At 32.1% G+C, this 11,425-nt stretch overlaps 1 protein-coding gene and 1 long non-coding RNA gene across 4 annotated transcripts; both read left to right on the top strand.

Annotated features, from left to right (window-relative positions):
* Positions 1-611: 611 nt before the first annotated feature.
* Positions 612-1,318, top strand: LOC126771430 (uncharacterized). Its single transcript, XR_007669533.1, has 2 exons — positions 612-990; positions 1,251-1,318. It is a non-coding gene; the product is annotated as an uncharacterized LOC126771430 (long non-coding RNA).
* Positions 1,319-1,836: 518 nt separating this feature from the next.
* On the top strand, positions 1,837-11,299 carry LOC126771070 (non-lysosomal glucosylceramidase). 3 transcript variants are annotated; one of them, XR_007669511.1, is made up of 17 exons: positions 1,837-2,079; positions 2,177-2,389; positions 2,460-2,548; positions 2,632-2,812; positions 4,016-4,178; positions 4,539-4,665; positions 6,228-6,512; positions 6,826-6,949; positions 7,026-7,151; positions 7,281-7,391; positions 7,505-7,619; positions 7,717-7,846; positions 7,928-8,468; positions 8,539-8,754; positions 8,863-9,092; positions 9,620-10,744; positions 11,010-11,299. XR_007669511.1 is itself a non-coding variant. In XM_050490760.1 (16 exons), exons 2-16 carry the CDS (start codon positions 2,238-2,240, stop codon positions 9,847-9,849), a joined length of 2,820 nt encoding a protein of 939 aa, XP_050346717.1. In that variant the 5' UTR covers positions 1,837-2,079; positions 2,177-2,237; the 3' UTR covers positions 9,850-11,000. The 3 variants fall into 3 exon arrangements, 2 of the variants coding, with proteins under 2 accessions (XP_050346717.1, XP_050346718.1); XM_050490760.1 differs by lacking the exon at positions 11,010-11,299 and having other exon boundaries at positions 9,620-11,000; XM_050490761.1 differs by lacking the exons at positions 2,177-2,389; positions 11,010-11,299 and having other exon boundaries at positions 9,620-11,000.
* The last annotated feature ends 126 nt before the right edge of the window (positions 11,300-11,425 follow it).

The raw sequence follows: 11,425 nt of genomic DNA, 5'->3' as shown, positions 1-11,425 counted from the left end.
GGTTTCAGTCCAGTTCAAATTTTAATGGAATTTAAGGACCTTATTAATGTATCATTCAAGGCAGGAACTGTTCAAATAACAATATACTATCTTCAGCACATCAAGGCTATCAAATCTCACTTTCTTTAAAGGATAATCTTTATAAGCGTTAGGAATAAGCATTGACAATTTAATTAAATAATATTAGAAGTATTTCTGCTATTTTAATAAGTAATAGTAATATCGGTCTTTATTAAAATTTTACCGTACCTACTCCTACAGCCTGTAAGTACAGCTGCAATTTTTTTTACCATTCGATGATAGTATAATATAGAATAAAGTCAGTATTTTAAGTCATCCATCTGTTAAAATAACAATATGTAACAATTATTTCAGCGTTACACATCTGTATATTCATAAAATATTTTTAAGTGAAAATTTACATTAAATGAAAGCATTATTAATTATTAGTTAAAAATAGGATAGAACAAAAATTATTTAGTTCTATCCTATTTTTAACGAGATGGCATTTGATTTCTCTATCTACGCCTGCCCTATACTTTACGTCGGCAGATAACGGAAATTACGTTACAAATGGTTCACACAGAGCTAAAATTATCAAATGTATTGTCCCTTATCGCGTAACCAGTTTTATCAAGATCGACTACTGAGTAGTAGCGAAACAAACTTGACAGTTGGTGCGTTCATTGTTACATTTTTGCTTATTTTAAAACGATTGTAATCCAGTGAAAAGACAGAGAAACAATCCTTATATCATATCGAACGTTATACAATAGTGTAGTGTCATATTATTTCACGTTAAAGCGATAGCAAGAAGAAAATAGCCGGCGTGTGTTTTTACGCGCAAGTACGACGGTTTTGTCCCTAAATATAGGTTCTCAGTGATTATTATTTATGCCATAGCATAACAGAACCTTATATCGCATTAAAATTCTGAAGATAATAGGATTTACCAGTTCTTATCATTCATAACCTATAATTATTTATCATGTAAGTGCGACCAGCGTCAGCTAAAAAAAATGTCCCGATTTTCGATAAATAATATCGACTCGTCGACAATGTAAACTAATAAGTACAGAGTCCAATAATAGCCTAAAGTGCTTCGTTATATATAAATATGTCATTTTATTTTTTCTTTCTCCTATTTATAATTTCCTAATGACAACATTATTTAACATTCTTCTTGAACTTATAATATTATTACATATGTGGCAACCATTCTTTATTAATAATTTAATCGAGTGTTTTAGATTTCATCTGAGAAAAATACTAATCCAGTGCCATATAAAGATGCTGAAGGATTGATAACGAAAACAAACAATGCAATGGTTTTTAGGTGGGAAAACAAAAAAATATGTTATTAAAAAAATGTATAATAAATATTAAAAAGTAAAATGTCTGGAAGAGATCACTATAACTGATAAGGCCGCCTTTGCATACTATATGTTCTACTTGCTATTATATGTTACTAAATGTCTGTAAAGTGTGTGCAATAAAGGATTAATAAATAAATAAAATTTAATAACCTCATTTTGTTTTAATTAAATGCTGAAAATTATTTATCCCCCAAAACAGGGAATGCAGTTACTATGGCAACATTATACGCACACATTGACAGACTATCTCTGTCTCAATCGCTGCTTCACGGCCCCTTGGTCTAGTGGTTTCTCTGTCTAGGATACTATAAGTTCGCAAGATGACAACCACAGAGTACTTAAGCAACTTCAACTTAGGTAGTGAACTAGTTGTAAACGGCTTTCTACACAAACATTCTCTGATTAAAAGTGCTCTGTAATTACAGCTGTAGTAGTTGTGTAGGTACTCTTTGGTAGATATATCAGTCTGTGGTGACGCTGTCAACATTCGACAAATTCACTCCTAATTTTTAGACAGTCGTTCTCACTTCTCAGTTAATCAGATCTCCTTTTCACTTCAGAGTTCAGCCTTAATCTATAATCTTTGAAGTTATGTTGACTGTCCATTTATGTCATTTTTCAGTTGTGAAATATTTGTAATTTCTGTTCAGTGAATCGGCTGGGCTCGCTTATATTAAAATCATTTATTTAGAATATTGAATAGGTAATCTCTTTTCTATTAAATATTTGAATAGCTAGCTTTTTTTATGTTATACTTTGTGTACATTAATCTATATCTTATACGATTTTTAATCTTATAGTGATCTACAGTAACCGGGTACCAATATACTTCAAACTATGCTCTAAGTCTTTTTTATAATAATGGACAAAGAAATTGTATCTAATGACACTATGGATGAACCTCCAAAGTATGGCCTTAAATTTGCATTAAACCATGAATTTCCCCTTAAAAGCAAGCAACTTGTAATACCAAGACCTAAACAAATTTTTGAAATGATGCCTTTAACAACAAGGTACATAATTTGAAATTTATTTGATACAGTGATGACTTCATATTATAATAACTTTATTTATCAATTTTAGGTATCTTAAATACTACTTAACACGAAAGATGCAAAAAAGACGACCAATAATGGATTATATTCATATGATTTCTGCACAAAGAATGTATGGTATGTAAACATTTTATATAATATTTAAAATAAGTATTCATAACCTTAATAAAAATATATTACAACTCTAAAAAAAAAAATAGGTTGTCCAATTGGAGGCATTGGCGGTGGTACCATTGGCAGAGGATTTAAAGGGGAATTCTGCCGGTTCCAACTTTACCCTGGTATTTACGAATATGTCACAGTACCAGAATGTCAATTCATTGTAAATATTAGGAATGCCAAGAAAGAGACCATATTTCAGTCAGTTTTATCTACCTACAAGTGAGTATAGTATTTAATATCATATTTTTGTATTTACTAATAACTGTAATCATTTAAATAATCTTAATTTTATTATAGTAACTGCTTAGAACTTTTTTTCCTTTTAAATTATTAATAAAATATAGACATTTATAAAACTGGGTGTTTGTATCAGTTTGTAGCCACACAAATGGAAATTTCTTTGACCATAATCAATTATATACTCAATAATTTATTGTATTCCATAATCTTCAGTATGTTAGGGTTATGTTTTCCGCATATTCCAAATAACAATGTATATATTTTAAGCCGTTAGCTTGTGATAATGAGATTATTATGAACTCTTCAGGGCACAGTAAAATATTATGAGAGAGAGGTAGCTTTCTTTTGGATCTAATGATATAAATTTATTGAATTTTTTATCATCAATTTATTTCCAGAAACAATTTATTACATTTAGTTATTAGTCTTATAACTAGTTGCAACAAATATTCCTGGACTATTTAATTTTTATTGCTTTTGGGTCAAGAATGATTTAATATGGAATATTCAATAATTATTTGACCAAATACATCAATGGAAAGTAAGATTTGAAGTTTTGCTAAGAGATCAATATCAGTTTGCTAAACAAATTAAAACTATGCTCTTGTTATGTAATTCAGCCATGACTCAAAATATTATATAAAGATTTTGAAGATATCCTAACCTAACCTTAAATTATAGATGTGAAAATTAAATTGCTGTGTTTATTTTAATTTTAATCATGATAGAAGTTAATGATTGTTAGGTTATGGGTGCAGAAAAAACAACGTTTTAAACATTTTTTTTTCATTTGTGTCATTTATGTGATGTTTAACTGGTGGTACCTGCTCAGGCGGGCTACATAAAACTATACCGTCAAGTTGATGACTTATTTGTTATAAAAAAGTATACTGAATAAAGAATTCTGCTTTGCTTTATTTAGTAATGAATGAAGTAATGAATTGCTACATATTATTGAATGTGCTTTAATGTTTGTAATTTATATAACTAAATTTAATATTGTGTGTATTACAACTTATACTGAAAAAGTTATTTGGAAAGAATGTGAATATGTACTGTAAATTTTTATGCAAATATATAGGTATACTAATTTCTTAAAGACAATAACTGACTTAATAGTCATGAAACTCAATAACATTTGTTAATCATTTAAGAATATTCATTATTTTTTTTTCCACATAGCAAACCAAAGAAAGTTCTTCAGTCATGGGAATGGAAAATTAATGGCTCAGATTGTGAATATACAGCTTTATATCCAAGAGCTTGGACCACTTATGATCTTACAAAATATGGAATTAAATTAGTCTGTCGTCAAATATCGCCTGTGATACCTCACAATTACAAGGTTTTAGTATATCACTTTTGAAGTATATTTAACTGACTAAAATTGTAAATTAATAATTGCGTATTAAGTAGTCAAATTATAAAAGGAAATAGTTGCAAAATATTGCAAACCCAATTTTATTATCAACTAGCTAAATTAAAATGAAATGAAGTTATGTTAAAAAAAAGTCCAGGAACAATCTAAACCATTCAGGTACTCACTTAAAAATTACACATAAAAATTCATCAAATTCGATCCCGCCATTTAGGAGTTCAATGCACTCAAACAGAAGTATTATATATATAAAGATTATTCTACTTATAAGTATTATGATTACAATAAAATGATTACATAATGAGTTCAATTGATTTTTATTTTCAGGACAGTAGTTTGCCGTGTGCTGTTTTTGTATTTTCAGCGAAAAATGTTTGTAATGAACAAAGAGATGTAAGTATAACGTTCACATGGACCGAAGTTCTAGCAGAACCAAAAAAGAAGAAAGCAACGGGTCAGTAATAATACTTGTTTTTTTTTTCTATCCACTAATGACACTAATATTATAAAGGGGTAAGGGTAAGTTTTGGTTGTTTGATTCATTCGGATCTACTGTGAAATTATTAATGCGAGAAATATGCAGCTTAATATACATTTTATTTTCAGGAATTACATGTGCAATTTAGTGTTTATTTATACATTTAACAGTTCATTGCATGACATACTTAGAGCATTTTTCTACTAGCCAACCTTAGAGCCGGATAGAATGTTTGTGCATTGTGTGGCATCGTTAAATTAAAAAAAAATCTTTTTACTAAAATGAATAAATAGAATTAAAAATTTTCACTTCATTTAATTTTTCAAAAAATACCGTCAATTTTATTATTGGCACCTTATCAAACAATGTAAATAAAATGAGTTTTCTCAGTATTATCGGATAACGTTAACATTACACAGCAGAAATAAATGTATGTGATTCAGAGTTAATGATATCTTGTTGGCAAAAAAAGCATCTTAAAAATTATTTCTGTATTGCTATTTTTATTAAATACTTATTATTAAATCCTACTTCGTATTAATTCGAAAGTTTATGTTTGTGTCTGTTGCTCAATCACATGGCAAATGAACGGGTTCTTATGAAATTTCGTATAGGTTGATTATGTCGTAGATATGTTATGATATGACCTTAATTATATATAATGTATGTTCGGCCATAACTTTTATGGTTATGAACCAATTTTGATGATTGTCTTGGGTCCAGCGTAGTTCAAAGGTGGTCTTGACCCAATTTCATTGATATAATCATTTTATGTTATGTTTTTGTTCAAAGCGTTCAGTTACAATTTCGAATTCGTTTTTTTTTTCGAAAAAAATATTTTTATGTCTTCACTACATAATAACCTAGACAAAATAGAGAAAAAAACTAATAAATACAAAAATATATATTATATTATTAGACTTAATTTAATTTATCTATTTTTAATTTAAAAAAAAAATACTTGCTAATATTATTTTAATACGAAGAACACGTGCCATATCAGCCGATTATTAATTTCCCGTGATTAGGATTATTGCTGATATCAATACTATTGTATGTATTACATAATATATCGTTACGATAACCGCTGTACAACACGAAATTAGTAATTCCGAGGTAAATCTTATCTTATTCATTATTTAATGTATTTATTATTAATTATAAAAATCAAAGAAAACTGAAAATCTCATCACGGAGCTAAAAAGACATGAATTGTAAGTGGTAAAAAGAATATCGTAAACGGAAATTGCAGAAAGACAAGTAATGAATAACGATGCATATTGTTCAACCTTCTAAAGATGTTCATAGCTTATAAGCTAAATATATGTATATCGATACAATAAGATGTTCGAATTAATTTCAATTTATTATTTTCTTATTACTTCACGAGAATGTAGTCACGTTTATAATCACACACACTACACATACACTTCTATTGTATTTTGTACCTTTTATTGTTTATCAAAAATATATTTAAAAATGGGCTTACACTTACTTATTATATGATTAGGGAATTTAATCAGTCTACATATCTGTAGGTAAATTGGACTTGGAAAGATATTCCGAGGAAAATACGTGCGGAGTGACCTTGGAACAGCGAATAGTTGACCAGCCTTGCACGTTCACAATAGCTAAAACGAAACAAGAAAACGAAACAATCCATGAAGGCTACTGCCTTTGGAACTCTGCAAAAACATCCGGCTATGTGTGGGAATGCTTAAAGAAACACGGAAAATTAGAACCTGATCCGAGTCAGACGCCGACTCCGCCGAAAACTGACAATAAAAAGGAAAATAAGGAGAAGACGAAGAAGGTTTACAAAAGTAAGCCTACCTAAAGATATTATTATAATATTATATTTATGGTAGGCGACGTGCAAACGGGCTCCCTGGTTAGTGTGTCCACCTCCCACATTGGCGGTGTAAAAAATATTAAGCATTCTTTAGATTCCCAACGCGCCACCAACCTTGGGAACTAAGAAGTCATGTTCCCTTGTCCCTGTTGTTACACTGACTTACTCTCCCTTCAGATAGGAACGCAATAATAATTATTATTGTTGTATAAGTTGTCAGAATGTATGTATGTTAATTATTTAATGATCTAGTTTCAAGAAGTTTTCCTAATACTTCCTTACAGATGACTCCATAGGATTATCTAGCGCAATATCTTTAGAGCCAGGAGGATGTGGCTCAACCGAATTTTGTCTTGTATGGGACATGCCAGTCATAAAATACAAAAAAGATTGTAAAATTCATAAAAGGTATTTTTTTCTTTTGGAAATTGATGTTATTGTAGAATTTGGAAAAGGTTTTATGTGGTTTTTTTTTCAATTTCAGATATTATACAAAATATTTTGGCTGTGATGGTACAGCTGGTGCTAGTATAGCGGCATACGCGCTTAGGAATTATAAAAATTGGGAACAGCAACTCGCGGAATGGCAAGATCCCATATTAAATAACAGGTATTTTATTTTACAACTAGCTTTACCCCCATACTCTGTTCGCGTATTTTTTTCACGTTAATCAAATAAGTTATCAAATAAGTTATTAGGCATCTACTATATTAAATTACATGTTTTTTGTCGTTGCAGTAATGTACCCGATTGGTTAAAAAGTGCCTTAATGAATGAGCTTTACTTCGTCGCAGACGGTGGAACAATTTGGTTTGACGTCCCCGACGAGTTTCCCGAGACTGACCCGCGGCAAGTACTTGGGAATAGTTAATAGAAATACATCGTATATTAATGTTTTATTTCGGATGTTTATCATTCTTTTAAAATTGTGGTGTGGTGTAACTACTTGTTTACATTTTCAGACATGAATTTGGTGTATTCGGCTATTTAGAGGGACACGAATACAGGATGTATAACACTTATGATGTTCATTTTTATGCATCTTTCGCACTCGCACAGCTCTGGCCTAATTTACAAGTATAATACAATAAGATAATGTTATATGTATATGGGTGAAGTTGAAATACTATAAATTTGATAAGACTTAATTTAATTTTGTATTCCTATGTTACAGGTCGTGTTACAATATATGTTCCGCGACTCGATAGCAGTAGAAACGACGAAACTAAGGCAGTCGTTATACGACGGCAAATCTTGTAATATCAAAATTAAGGATTCCATCCCGCACGATTTGGGCGATCCGGGTACGTACTGATCTGAAAAAATAAAATAACGGTTAACCCGTATTAACATACGTATTAATAATCTACACGTATGTTTCGCAGAGGGCGTACCGTTCACGCAAATAAACGCATACAACATCCACGACGTGTCCGAGTGGCGCGACCTGAACCTCAAGTTCATCTTGCAAGTGATGCGCGACCACCGCCTGCTGCGGGCCTACAGCGCGCCCTTCGGCGACGAGCGCTGCCGCTCGCTGGCCTTCATCGACGACGTGCGCGACGGCACCGAGGACGACCTGTACTCGCGCGCCACGGGGCAGGCCGACGACTCGGAGCGGCCGTCCCCCGCCCGCGCGCCCCCCGCGCCTCCCGGGCCCGCGCCCGAGCGGCCCGCCGGCGTGGCCGACATCCTCGACCTGCTGTACCGCAGCTCCGAGCCCGCCGACGAGCGCGGCGAGGCGCTGCAGCCGCGCGAGGCGCCGGCCGCCGTGTGGGACAGTCGCCGCTACCTGGCCGACATGTACCCCGCCTGCGCCGCGCTGCTGCGCCGCGTGGCGCTGTGGGACGAGGACGGCGACGGCCTCATCGAGAACGGCGGCTTTCCGGACCAGACCTACGACGCGTGGGTAATGACCGGCCCGAGGTACGTCCGGGACTCGTGGTGCTCGGTTCGACGCCTTGATGTTTAATTGTACATGACCGTTTTTTTCTAGCGCCTATTGCGGCGGGTTGTGGGTAGCGGCGTTGAGCGTGGTCCAGACGATGGCTCGGCTACTCGGCTTCGAGGAGGACGAGAGAGAGTTCTCGAAGTTACTGGAGCAGGCGCGCGCCTCCTATGAAAAAAAACTTTGGAACGGTTCCTATTATAGATTCGATACGAAGCCATGTAACTCTGAGGTAGTTATGGCCGATCAGCTTGCCGGACATTGGTAAATATACCTTTAATTCAAAAAGTTAGACAGTCAGACTTGTAATAGTTCGTTTATTATAATATATTTTTAGTCATTAAGTATATTTCCATTAATCTAAATTTTAAGGTTCCTTCGGGCGTCCGGTTGGACCGATCCAGTATTCCCCGAAGCGAACGTTAAGAAAGCTTTGCATACGATATACGAGAATAACGTACTCCGTTTTCTGAATGGACGAATGGGTGCAGTTAACGGCTTCGTGGGAGGAACGCGAGGTCACATCGACACTACTGCCATACAGAGCGAGGAGGTGTGGACTGGAGTCACATATGGACTAGCTTCTCTCATGATTTATGAAGGTAAAGTAAAACAATAAAAATTTATCGTCAAATCTTTTTTCATCACATCCCTGTGCATAAACCAAAATGTTGCATTTTATATAAAGCCCTATGTCATGGTGTAGCGACTAAACATTGCTATTTGTTATATATATTAATTCATTCATAATTATAACATTTTGTACTTTATAACCATAGTTAACTTTGTGCTTAATAACCTCAAATTATCGGTTTCCAAATTCTATCTCAAAACATTTAACGGGATTCGCTTTTAGACAAAACTAATTTCTTACATTCATCATTTTCTGAACAATTTAAGTATATTATATATGCATACTGTTATATATACTTATACTATGTACATATATAATGGATTGTTTCGTTAATTTAGTGGTTAGATATAAGATCGCAGATACTGGCCGGTCATATATAGTCAGTAGATTGGTTATGTCATTACCAATCAAGGTTGTAAATAAAAAGTAAAAAAAAAGAAAGAAAATAGAACAAAATAACTGTCTAGAAACATAAACATATGACTCTTGTTACAGGTATGCACGAGCAAGCATTTGTAACGGCTGGCGGATTACATAGCACTTTAGTAAAAATGGGATTATCATTTGAAACTCCAGAGGCACTGTATGAGAACGGGAACCATCGTTCTATAGCGTACATGCGACCCCTGGCGATATGGGCGATGTATCAGGCTATATTAACCAGGCCGTGCCCTATAGTTCCTATTTCTAACGGTCAAGCCCTACACTCGAAAGAAAATTTATAGTGTTGGCAATTATTTAGTTTGCAATGCAAAAACAGGACACAATTAAAAAGGTTTTTTTTTTCGTTTAACATTAAGATTATCATTGTGCCAAGCGGTTCCGTTTTATTGAAAATGTTTATGTCAAATCTTTAATATCCATAGTATATTTACTCGAAAATAATCCTGTAAGATATTTGAAACTTTTGAAAAAAGACGTCAAATGAAAATTGCCTTATGATTTAAAAAAAACGCTTAGTAGCATTATGCCAATTTAGACTTTTTGACGTCTTGGACGAATTATTAAGAATGTACACAGTATTTCTATTCGCGAAATAAATAACTTTAAATTGTAAAAATAATGATGATATTTTTTTTTCTTGTCATACAAAGACAATAAAATAATTTACTCATTTTTAATGCATGCGCTGATTGAAAATGAATACAATGGCAAGTAACTGCACAAAATACGATAAAAAAATGATTCATATTTTTTTTTTAAACCAATTTTGTATTTTAAAGTGAAATAAGCCATTTTTTACCATACTTAAATCCTAATTTCATTTTGTACTTTAAGTTTATATAACCACAGACAAAAATTCATAAAGATTTTTTATTACTTTCTTAAAAATGACTTGATAATAATTTCAGTATTTTACTGCCTTTTAGAATTTTATTTTTTTTATTTTCCGATAAAGTGTATTATTTTTAGATATAGAATTAAAGTAATTAAGTAAATCTCTTAAATGTTTATATGGAACCTACACAGGTTGTGTCTTAATTTTATCTCAATTTGCTGTTTTATGTATTGTAATAATGTTGCATAGATTTTGTCTTTTCGGGTTTAGCTCTATTAACACCGAGTACACAGCCTGACCACGCACAATATTGTATGTTTACATTGACAACATTGTGCTAGGTAAGTGTTCAGTTCAATGGTATTATTTGCAAAATTACCTTATGTTTTGGTATCATTGATGTGTATGTGATTTTTATTACTTCCTTATGTATACATTTAAAAGTTGTTTATTTAATTAAAAATCCTTTAATGATAGCTCTAAAAGACAACATAAAATAGTAAATAAATAGGAAAATTAATATTTATTAATTATTTAATATTTTATTTCAGTTTTGTTTTAAATTTTATATTTATTATTACTAGTTTGAGCAAATTTATATTTTAGGTAAAATTCAGCGTGCAATAGATGATGAACATCATAATTATATGCCAAAGATATAAATGTAATTATTGCATATTAATAATTTTAAATGATAATAATTATATTAAGCTAAAGGGAACTGAAAATAAAGACGAAGTATTATTACATATACATTTGTAAATATTGAACACTGGACCCAGTAAAAATGATTATTGCCACTAGAGTGAAATAAGTGTAAGTTTAAGTGGTTTTAAAATTAAAAAAAATCTGATTTTACATTTTTATTTTCATGTATTATAAATGCATTTTGGGAAAGTTAATACAATTTTTATTTAAAATATCTTGTTTTTTCTATTAATTTCTAAGATTCCATTAAAAAGTATGCATACATTTTATTTATTTCTTAACTAAAACAGCGTTTGCTTATATTTTGTACTATT

This window comes from Nymphalis io, chromosome 10 (assembly GCF_905147045.1).
Source record: "Nymphalis io chromosome 10, ilAglIoxx1.1, whole genome shotgun sequence".
NCBI lineage: Eukaryota > Metazoa > Arthropoda > Insecta > Lepidoptera > Nymphalidae > Nymphalis > Nymphalis io.
Note: the sequence above shows the minus strand (reverse complement) of the source record. Positions and strands in the feature narration are given on the sequence as shown.